General features: G+C 33.1%; 1 protein-coding gene across 4 annotated transcripts in view; it reads right to left on the bottom strand.

Annotated features, from left to right (window-relative positions):
• Positions 1 to 12,488, bottom strand: part of tanc1b (tetratricopeptide repeat, ankyrin repeat and coiled-coil containing 1b) — a 175,918-nt gene that overhangs the window by 27,714 nt on the left and 135,716 nt on the right. For all 4 annotated transcript variants that reach the window (XR_009272760.1, XM_058786399.1, XM_058786400.1 and 1 more), the window contains exons 12-13: positions 9,322 to 9,488; positions 3,830 to 4,437 (exon numbers count right to left, since the gene is read on the bottom strand). Coding sequence is in view for 3 of the 4 variants with exons in the window: in XM_058786399.1 (XP_058642382.1) it covers positions 3,830 to 4,437; positions 9,322 to 9,488 (775 nt within the window). In the remaining variant the exon portion in view is untranslated. The remainder of the gene's footprint in view (positions 1 to 3,829; positions 4,438 to 9,321; positions 9,489 to 12,488) is intronic.

The raw sequence follows: 12,488 nt of genomic DNA, 5'->3' as shown, positions 1-12,488 counted from the left end.
TCTGCACAAACTTAATCCTGCTTTTATTTTCTGCTCATTCTTGCTGTTCATCACAGTATTTATAGCTATTTAATCTATTATTCTCATTCATGTTCTTGATGACAGCCGAAGGGTGAAGGGTGAATTGGAAAGGCCTGTAAGCTTTTTAAAATATGAGACTCTTAACATACTTAGAGTTGTGTTTTTTAACATCAGGTTCTTGACTCATTTGATTGGACTGTCAAAAGTTAAAACCATTTAGATTTAAAAAAAAGGAAAATATCACTTTTTATTTCCTAGCTCAAGTGGACGCCACTGGCCAAATTAAACATGCAGTGAAAATAATAGTGTTTGGTTCACTTTTCATGTCAGTTTCTGCCTTTATAAATTCAGATTTGTTCCACACTTTTAATGAAGGATCAATTGCATGTAATTAAAGGTCAAATCTTTTAATCTCTGAGATGAAACGAGCTTCTCGTGAGGTAAATCTCTGACTAAAAGCTCTGTATAATGTAGTATTTGATGCAAGGCTGTGAAAGCGTCGTGCGTTTGGTCCGTCTGTAAAACACAGGAGAAGAGTGGAATAGGCTGCTTTAGTGCTTCCCCGACTCTCGCTGGTGTTAATTAAACGAGCTTCATTAAAAGGCCACGCATGAATGCAGTAGGCTTTGATCAGCACTGCATCTCCTCTACATTAAACTCATTCCGTCGCCTTTCTTTTCTCCCTCTTTCAGCAGCTGAATAACAAAGCAGGGAACTTTTTAGAAGTCCCTCTTTTTCAGAGCCAACTTTTCTAGTCTGGACCGGGAGAGGGTTCAGGGAGGAGAGTCATCAATAGAACGCTGATGGACCAATCAGAGCGCTCGGACACACTGCAATGAGAACACGAGGGGAACAGAACTACAGCTACGATCAGCACAGCTCATCAGCATCTCTAGAAAATGAGTAATGAGTGCCGTTTCTTATCCTGTGTTGTCATATTTATTGCAGCAAAAGGGAGTTTCTTACCTATAATAAATAAATAAATAAATCTCTCTCTATATATATGTATTTCAGTAAATCAGTATTCAAGTTAAAAATATATATAATTATTATAATTAAATATATATTATATAATATAATTAAATATGCATTGTAAATTATATAATATATCCTATTTTAATAAATATTACACACATACATACAGTATATATATATATATATATATATATATATATATATATGTAAAAAGTTACAAATTATAATATATGTCATTCATATATTAATAAATTATAACAGCATAATTTATTAAATATTTAGATATCAGCGTGTTGTAAAAAAAAAAATATACCCATGTAATTTATATATAAATATATAAAGATAAATTCTAACAGTATAATTTACACACACACACACAAACAAAAACTAAGTAGTAATAAATAATAAGTAAAAAAAAGTCCAATTAATTTGCAAATTAATATGCAAATTTGAAGATAATGATGACCAATACAAAAGAATATCGATAACTATAATGCAAAAAGTATAAATAAATAAATTAATTCATGCAAAAAATTTTATAGTTTAAAAAATTGCCCTTTTTTTGGTCTTTGCAAGCTTCACCTCCTTCTGTCTATTATCAAAGCTGGACTAGTAAAATATTTCAAAGTAATTAAATGAGAGGAAACTGGATGTTGCACAGGCATCTTAAATCAGCACTGGCTTTCATCATCTCCTCAAGCAGATCATGATATTTCATTAGTCGACTGTGAAGACAGATCTGGCATCTCACACAGACAGACACACGAGCACGATCTGTCTGTGTCCAATCAGGAAACTCCTGCTCTTATTTTAATGAAGTCAGTAAATTCAACTGTGTGTCTGGAGCTGAACAGAGATAAAAGAGAACAACATCCTCATATAAAAGTCAAACACATAAATCAAATGAAAATGGGTTTTTGTGATTTTTCAGCTTTTTGGGGGTGAATTTGATCTTGAACTTTCATACATATGCAGATTTGAACACTCAGTAATACAGTCAAGCAACTGGCTCTTCATTAAACTGCAATATCATTAGAGCTGGGCGATTGAATATTCACAATGTATTTGCAATGATTTTGTAGGCGATGTAAATTTAATGTAGGTGATGTATTTAAGCAGCATCGTGAAGATTGCAAGGATGCTTTACAATGCTTTTTATCTGGTCATTAAGACTGTGTCATTAGACTAATGAGTATGAGAGTATAAAAGACAGAGACGTTTCAATTAAACCTCAGTAACTGTTTCAATAGTCATCAATCATTTAAGCATATACTAGAGTAATCTATTTGGCTACAATGACTTGAAATGATGAATTTATGGTTGTGTGACATATATCCATAAATTAATAATAAAAATAGCAAAATTATAAAAATCATATTATTTATAATATATTCACTTTTTTACATACATATATAATAATAAACTATAATATATTCATAAGGCTGGAAATATTATATATACACTCCATATTATATATACATACATATTTAAATTTTCATCCTTTTGAATATATTAAATTATTATTATTATTAAAATATCTTTTTGAAATGATGAACTGATATTTCCTTTTTATGGGTGAATTAACATTGTTATAATTTTATGACATGAATGTGTTAATTTTTGAATGTAATCCTTTTAAATAAATTACAAAATAATTTATATTAAATTATTAAAATTAAAATGAAATATTAAAATTAAAATATATTAAATAAACACATTAACATATGAAGAGTTTGGTTCCAAAACGCTATAAATCCATTTTGATTAATTTGAGTAAAAATTTTTTTTTTTTAAGAAAGTGGCAAGATGAAAACCACTATTTTCTATTTCAAACTTTCACATACCATCTTTAGGTCATAATAACATTAAAAATTCAAATCCAGATTTATTATAAAAGAGATCCCCCCATGCAATAAATCCATGACACTTTTTTTTTTTTTTTTTCAAAATGCAATCCATTGAATCAATATAAAAGTTATTTTTCATATTGAAACTAAAAGGATAAAAGAAAAGAAAATTTCAGCACGAACAAGAACATGAACAACAATATCACATTAGACCACAGAAAATCCAAAATGACATTTCCCTTACATTCAACTTCCAGTGCATTTATCTTTGCCATGTTACATTCATTTAGCTGACTAGTGCTATATGCTGTATTAACAAAAACATTAATGGCACTAATAAAAACACTTACACTGTCAAGCTACGCAATATCGCGTTCATAATCGAATGCGATTCATCTGCAATTATTAACGCAATATTGCGTAGCTTGTCAGTGAACTAAGGCTCTGTGTATTAAATGCCGCTCCACCTGAAAGCACATGATGGAGATCACAGAACCGGCTCTACTGACGAGATGCGCATGACAATCACATGCGATTTATCGTGCAGCCCTTTTTGTTTGTTTGTTGATCACAAAGTACAAAGTAGATGAGGAAAACTCGGATGCTGGGTGTATTCAAAGTGCCACCGTTACTGTCTACAGTGCGTGGAATGGTGGGCTGTGATTGGTTGAGCGGATATATCGTGTTCTGCAGAGAAGGGAGACTGACGTTTGTTGCGGTTTGGAAAAAAAAGGGAGAAAAGATGACAGAAAAGCACGACGGATATCGCATTTTGTGTAAACTTAAAAATTGACTTTTCAATACTGACCAGATACAATACTGATTTTGGTGTTAACTCAATTTTTTTTAAAAATGGCGTTTATCGCGTTTTGGAATCAAACTCTTCATATAATAAATAATAAAAATATGATTAAAACATCATATAAAACGTCAACATTACTGTACTTAACTATAGACATTTGTTAAGATGCAACAGTGAAGCTCACCTGGGGTCACACAGGAAGTCGGAGCTCTCTCCATCCGCTCGCCACACCAGCCACTCTCTGAAGGACGGGTGGCAGAACATCCGCGTCTTATCCCTGCGTTTGATGAGGAAACACGAGAGCGTCTCCATCCTCTGCTGGAAGTCGTCCCACAGCAGCTCCCCTCGCTCGCTGCCCGCGTTCAGCGCCTGAAACAGCTGCTCGTCCGTCATGGGGTGAAGGGACGCCAGCGCCACGTTGAGAACCGGCACGGCGCGCTCGAACGCAGAGTTGCTCATGAACTTCATGTTGCACTGCAGCAGGTAGAGCTCCGACAGAGAGACGGGCACCACCTTGTAGCTGGCACTCTTGATGACCAGATGACCCTTCTCAAAGAGGTCAAGGGTCAGTTTGAGGTACAGGTACGAGCCCTGGCTGCGGGAGATGAGGTGGGAGCTGACTTTGCCCACAATGATGGGGTCTGCTTTGCCGTTGAGGGAGATGTTGTTGAGGATGTTCTGGCTGCCGTTGATACGGTGCTGGATGTAGGCGTTAAGGTCCGTCCCGATCTCCTTGCTGTCTGGGAACTCATCCAGGCTGATCTTGGAGAAGGGCAGCAGCCTGGTGATCTCCTGAAAGACAAGATGGAAAGGTCATGAAATACATCCAAAACCTTTCCCAGTAGATTTCTCTGAGGAGGACAATGTTGTTTTTCTGCCTGATGAAGTTTTGAATTCAGTTCAGTTCATTTTTCTCCCCTGAAAACTGTAAGTATTTTTGAGCAAGTATTAAAATTAAAATCTAAGTAGGTTACACTTTATTTTAAGGTGTCCTTGTTACAGTGTAATTATACATTTAAGTACTGAGTAATATAAATTAACTACATGTACTTACTATATGGTTAGGTTTAGGATTAGGGTTACTTGCATGTAATTATGCATAATTTATAGTTATTATAATAGTAAGTACATGTAACATGTTGCCCAAAGTGTTACCCTAATTATTAAAATATTAAAATCTTTAAAAAATTCGTTTTTGTTTATTTTATTATTTCACTGAGCAGTTCTCATGAAAAATAATATTTAAAACACGAACCTAATCAGACTTAATCAATAAATATTATTATTTTTATTTTTATTTCAAAGAAACAAAAATTCTGCATATAAACATTAAACAACATGACCTCAATGACATTTAAATAAAATTTTTCTACAACATGGCATGAAAATTTTCATGTGCATACCTGAACAGCCTCTTCTTACTCTGAACTTTGAACTTTTTGTAATTTAAAAATATGTTTAAACACTGATAACACCGGTGACAACAAATTATATTATTATATCAAGAATCAATAATATTATTATTTATTTATTACATTACTATATTATTTGTTTTCATTTGCGCAGTTGTTAGACCGAAAGACACCGAAACATGGTTTTCTCCAGACATTATGTCCAAACACTTAAAGGCTTTACAATCAAACACACACACACACACACACACACACACACAAAATTATCAAGGTCCACAAGGTCAACTGGAAGACTGGTTAAACACACACACACACTTCCCTACAAATCAATAGGGCCAATAATCCTGCTCATATTGCAGCAATAACACAGCACCACAGTGGAGAGAGAGAGAGAGAAACACAATGAATTTTACATCACACAGGACCCTCATATCCAGCCACCTCACGCTGATGAGAAACCACAACACACTCCCTGTGAGACGCTCCTGATACCTGAAGAAACGGCGGGATGAAAGGCTTCGACGGCTGTCATCACCACACACAAATCAACAGATGAAATCACACCAGAAACCTGACAAAATGCCTGATTATTAGTTCAAATGATCAAGGCATGTTTCCCACACATCATATTTAATCATTCTCATTCATATGCACCAATACTTACCTACATATATTTATTTTCACCCTATAAAACCTACTGTATCACGATGCTGGAAAATCTACTATATGCCTTCTTTCCATCGATAGTTTTACTTTTTAGCTGGAAGTAAATGCAAGAATAACTTTTATATTATTAGTAATATTTCAAGATGAACACTTACTGGACTGAAGCGGCTTAGGTTTATATGATTATCCATACATCATTTATTAGAAAAATTGGTAACACTTTTTTTAGGGTCTCTTAACTAGTTGCTAATTAGCATGCATATTACTAGAATATAAGCCATTTATTAGTAGTAATTAAGCACATATTAATGCCTTATTCTACATCCCTAATCCTATACCCAATACCTAAACTTAACAACTACCGCACTAACTATTCATAAGCAGTAAAATTAGGAGTTTATTGAGGGAAAAGTCATATTTAATAGTTAATAAGTGTTCCCTATTCTAATTCGGTGTTACAGAAAAATCATGTTCAAAAGTGAGCATCAAACATGATCATCATCAGGCTTTTGAGGAACGTTTATTTGTTCATCTTTCAATCATCATTTTATTGCATTGCATTATATGTTTTGATCAATGAAATATCATCTTACTAAGACATATTATTGGAGATACAGAGTGACGGCGATATATTTTATGCAAGTATCTGCTACACTGTTATAAAGATTGCATTGATGATTTACATTACAAAGCATCAGAATTTCCATCTTACTTTATGGCTATATAAATATTGCATATTTTTGCTCACTTTGGGCCTCTGAATAAAACTGAGGAGCTTTTTCCTTCTCCTCACTTTTTATATGAGCCATAAAATCCTGATGTGCCAAACATGACATTTTTTATACATATATTTTGTCTAATGTTCAGTAAACTGTTCCTTTAAATAAAGAGCAGATTTTTCGGACGACTATTTCATATGTCAGGCTTGTACAGTGTTAGTACATCAATGAACATGTTTGAGTTGTGAATCGATTCAGTGAAACATATTGAAATGAATCAAATATAGCAACTTTAACACTATTTTTGCTACTGAAGTTTAAATGATAAACTCTATTACAACATCTCCGTCCAATCCTCAAAGGTAGAAGTTGCCACTGCAAATCAGTTCAGGAAGCAAATAACCAGTGGTTATTTAGAGAGGGTAGTTTCAGAAGGAAATACTGATGAAGCTCAGCGGCCTGCTGTCAGAGTAAACATGAACATCTCTCTAAAGTGTCTGTCACCATCCTATTTGAAACTCTGTCAACCCTTCTGGAAACCTCCGCCCCACCTCGCCTTAGAGGGGCTCTGCTGAATGTGCATTGAATCATGGGTAAACCTTGAGAAACACTCCACCTGAGACTGAGAGGAGACAACATTTAAATCAAAACCTCACTGTCACATTAAGACAGGTGCACTGAATACGCAATATATGTGTGACGATTTTGCTAGCAGTGTAAGATAAAGCAGATTGTGAATATTAGGAAGAGTTTAATGCACATTTTGAGTCATAGACACATGATAAGAGTGTTCAGAGAGAAAGGCTCTGATTATAACTTCAGCAGCAAAACCTTTGGTGATCAAACTGTCTTTTTCAATGTACTGCAATGTGATTCAACGATTCCATTGCATAATCACTCAAATATTATGTATATATTTTACATATTTATTTTCATATATCAAAATGTTTGAATGACATACTACAACATTTTAAAAAGTCTCTCCTGCTCACTAAGACTGCATTTATTTGATACAGTAAAAACAGGAATATTATGAAAAATTATTAGAATTTAAAATGTTTTCTATTTGAAATATTATTCCATTGATGCGCAGCTGAATTTTCAGTATCATTACTCCTGTCTTCAGTGTCACAAGATCCTTCAGAAATCATTCTAATATGCTGATTTGCTGCTCAAGAAACATTTCTGATTATCATCAATGTTGAAAACAGTTATGCTGCTTTGATATTTTTGTTGAAACTGTGATACATTTTATTTTTCAGGATTCTTTGATGAATAGAAAGTTGAAAAGAACAGCATTTATTTGTAATAGAAATCTTTCGCAACCTTATAAATGTCTTTACTGTCACTTTTGATCAATTTAATGCATCCTTGCTGTAATATTGTAATTAAATATCAATCTTCCTTGTGTTCATTTAGTGAAAATAAATAAAATACAGCAGTTTTTAATGTATTTCACTTCTTAAACATATTAAATTACTAGTCTACAGTGGCATACTGGATATATAAAAATGTGCATTTTAAATAATTTCAGAGCAAATACATAAATCTCAAGATATACAACAAAAAGTGTCAAAAGGCTGAAAAATATTGTAAGGTCCTATTGAGTGCCAGACTAGCTCTCCTCACTTATAGTGACAGCTAAAGCAGAACGCATTAGGAGGCTTTCATAAGTACAAAAACACACATTTGCACTCATGTGCGCACACACACACACACGCACACACACACACACACACACACACACACACACACACACACACACACACACACTCTCCAATCTGTCGTCTGACACATATCAAACACTAGATGATTCTGCTCTGCTAGTCGAGCACTACCTTTCAAACTGTCAAAACGCAGCCAACACGAAAACTGTCTCTCTCTCGTATTCGCTCCCTTTTCCTTTTCACCTCCTCCTGTCTGGATTACCGTCTAGCTGTCGTACCGTCTCATTTGGAGGGTCAATGTTCCTTATTAGAGCTACAAGATTCTCCTGCCCAAAGTGACAAGATGAGGTCTCTGTCTGAGATGGTGAACGCAACACCCAACCTGATCTCAGCAGATGAGAAAAATATTCTGAGTTAGACGGAAGTACCTGACAAAAACATCTCATCTCACTACCAAATCAAAAGACAAAATAAGAAATTGTATCCTGCAGAAAGACATTTTCATACCTGTTTATTTCAATATTTATAACAATAGTATGTTTTTTTTAATATTTGTAATGTATTATACAGTATATAACAATTAACACCTTTAGTATAAGGACCATTTCTCACTATTAACTAATTGCTTATTAGTATGCCTATTATTAACATATTGGCTGTTTATTAGTACTTATAAAGCACATATTCTGCATGACCATATTCTGCATCCCTAATTATACCCAATACCTAAAAATAAGCAGAAGATTAGGAGTTTATTGAGGCAAAAGTCATAGTTAATGGTTTGTTAATAGTGAGAACTGGATCTTTAAACAAAGCGTGAGCAACAACTTTCTGTATTATTTATTTATTTATTTATTTTTATTTTGGGAAAAATTCAGCTTCATGCCTCAGCAGCCAATGATTCACTGTGCAAAACACATTGTGGTCACACAAACCATATTTACCCTAACTGCCATCAAACCTGTATTTAATATCATCTAATTTGTCATATTTTCCATCTAGTGTAGTTTTGTTTATGGTTTTGAGGATGAGTGTGTCACTCAATCTGTCCATCTGTCAAATTGGACTAGATTCTTTTTCCTAGTTAAGCCTGTTTATTTATTTATATGATTAGTTGCATTTTATTATTTGCACTGAACATTGATTTTTCCAGCTCAGAACAGATCTGCCACCCATTCAAGCAGCTTTAGATGCAGTATATTCACGTCTCACCAGAAGGCTTGTTCTCACAGTGACGATCAGTTTGAGCCAGTTGGGGAACTTGGAGATGATCTTGGTGATGAAGGAGGCGACAGTGTCGCCATAATCCGGTTTGTGAAACTCCGCCTCGTTCAACCCGTCAATCAAGATGATGCAATCTTCCTCTGGAATCTTCCTCTCTGATAAGCAACATAAAAAGTACATACTTTACATATATTATACAACTCATTAATTAAATACATTAATGCCAAATTGCAAAGTGTTTTATAATATGTATATGTATATATATATATATATATATATATATTAGTGCTGTCAAACGATTAATCGCGATTAATTGCATCCAAAATAAGTTTTTGTTTACATAATATATGTATGTGTACTGTGTTTATTTATTATGTATATATAAATACACACGCATGCATATATTTCAGAAAAATATGTTATGTTTATATATTAAATATATTTACAAAATAAATTATATAAATATAGACATATAAATACATGCAAATATGTCCAAAATATATACTGTATGTGTGTGTATTTATATATACATAATAAATATACACAATACACACACATATATTATGCAAACAAAAACTTTTATTTTGGACACGATTAATCGTTTGACAGCACTAATATATATATATTTGATAAAAAATGTAATAAAAATGAAATTAAATAAAAACTGGAAATGTACCGTCACAAAATGGAACATCACAGTGGACATTCGAACTTTTGTGGTTAAAAATTGTATAAATATAATTTATTTATTTTTTAAAGAAAACGAGCGATCGTTTTGCTAGATAAGACCCTTTTTCCTCGGGCTGGGATCATGTAGAGCTCTTTGAAGCTGCATTGTTTTTTTGGACTTTCAAATCATTGGCAACCATTGAAGTCCATTATATGGAGAAAAATACTGGAATGTTTTCCTCAAAAAACTTAATTTCTTTGCAACTGAAGAAAGGAAGACATGAACATCTTGGATGACATGTGGGTGAGTAAATTATCAGGACATTTTTATTCTGGAAGAGAACTTATCCTTTAATCTTAGTTAATGTCTACTAATATTAATCTCAACATTTACTAATACGTTTGTAAGATCAAAAGTTGCAACTGTTAACATTAATTAATGCTATTAAATATGTTAAATAACTTTAACATTTTTATCATTTAACATTAATGAATTATTAATAAATGCTATGAAAATATACTGGTAATGTCAGCTCATGTTAGTTAATGTATTACCTAACCTAAGTGTTACCATAATAATAATAGGAAGAAAACAATTTTTCAGTCTAACTGTGCAGTTCATTAGTCTAGCTGTAGCGGTTCATGGCTTATGGTCAACAAAAGAATAATTTTGTGCATTAATAAAAAAAAAAAAATGTCACAGGTATGTGTTCTTCTGCAGCTTCAAATGCAGCTCGTCCTGTTTGAGTCAGAAATATCCATTAATAAAGGGTAAAATACCAAGAAAGAGGTGGAGAGAGAGAGAGCAGACGAGCTTCAGCACTAATGAGTCTCCGGTGTACGACCGAAATCTCTCACGCTACTTTACATCTGAATCTTGAGCCCGGCTCTAGACGAGCAATGGCTTGTTCTTTTCTTTGAGTTATTGTGGTTATTATATTTATTCTGCTCCTGCTAAAACATGACGAAGTTTTCCATGCAGATGAGACTGAATAGAATGAAAGTGGGACTTAATGACGAGCACGGATCAGTCCACTTCACAATTAAAGTCTTCAGATGCGGCATGTCTTTGTTTGGCCTCAAGTGAAGCATCACCCTCCGGATCCGTCAGGAGTCACTTTAATAATTCATTACACACGAGATCTGAGCGACTTCCCAGAGCCGAGCCGTCGCAGAGGAATAACACAGAGACGGAGAAATTGTTCTTCAGAGAGCAACACATCAAGAGCTGCACTTCCTCTGCTTTCAAATATTATTTGAATGAGGAATACGGCCGAGCAGCATCCATAAAGCATCTCTGCTTTTTAAAGAATCGGTTTCAATAAGACACTGTGTGGTTGTAGCGGACATTCAGGGGAAAAGAAAAAAAAAAAAAAAAACTTTATCAGTAATTGACTTATTTTCCAGGAAATTTTCCAGTCTAAAAAATCTTAAAACAAGATCAATTTACTCGAAACAAGAGTGCATAACGTATTAAGACTCGCTTTCAAAGAATATATCAATAAATTATAAATCTCACAATTTAGATTTTATAAATCTCATGAGTTTTTTTTCCACACTGCAAGCAAGCAAGCAAATAAATAAAATACTGGAATTGTTTTTAATATCTTCTTATAAGCACAACTCTCTTATATTATCAGGTATGCTGATACATTAATATATAAAAGAGTAATAATAATTACAGTACAATAATATATATATATATATATATATATATATATATATATATATATATATATATATATATATATATATATATATATATATATATATATATATATTCTATATCTATATCCCACTGGAGAAAAAAACTTTTGTCTTTTAGACAAAAATAAAAATTACTGAAGAAACATAAAATACAAAATTACTTAAGAAAACATTATATAAATATATATATATATATAAATAAAATAAAATAAAAATAAAATAAATAAGTAAATATATATTTTGTGTATTGAGCTGCAAATTGGTTCCAATTTTATTCATTTATTTATTTTACTATATATTATAATATATATATTAAGAAAATCCCAATAGAGAAACATTAAAAAAAATTACTTAAACATTTTTTTTTTGCAATGAGGGCAGAGCAGAAGATAGTTTCCATCAAGGTTTGTCGTCTCTCCTCCCGAGGCTGTATTGATCCAAAGCATCTTCCATTTCCATCATACAAACACAGGGATTGTTTATCTGCGTCTGAAACGCACACTTCTACAATAAAATATCGATCGAGCTGAGCAAAAGACTGGACCTCCACATAAAACAAACCACAATGACCTTGAGATCTCAGAGACTCAGAGACAGCCTGAGCCTAAAGAGAAAATAAACGCACAGATGATGCAGGAGAAACCTATAGATGATCAAGAGGAAAACCGAGGCTTTAATTCCTCTTCATGATCCGTGACAGGGAGCATGTCAATAATTAAGGAAGGAATTTAACTATTTCTGATTTCCGTTAATGATTCCAGCAAAATCAGAGTGTTTTT

The sequence above is a fragment of the Onychostoma macrolepis genome, chromosome 09 (assembly GCF_012432095.1).
Source record: "Onychostoma macrolepis isolate SWU-2019 chromosome 09, ASM1243209v1, whole genome shotgun sequence".
Taxonomy (NCBI): domain Eukaryota; kingdom Metazoa; phylum Chordata; class Actinopteri; order Cypriniformes; family Cyprinidae; genus Onychostoma; species Onychostoma macrolepis.
This window is presented reverse-complemented; position numbering and strand designations above follow the sequence as displayed.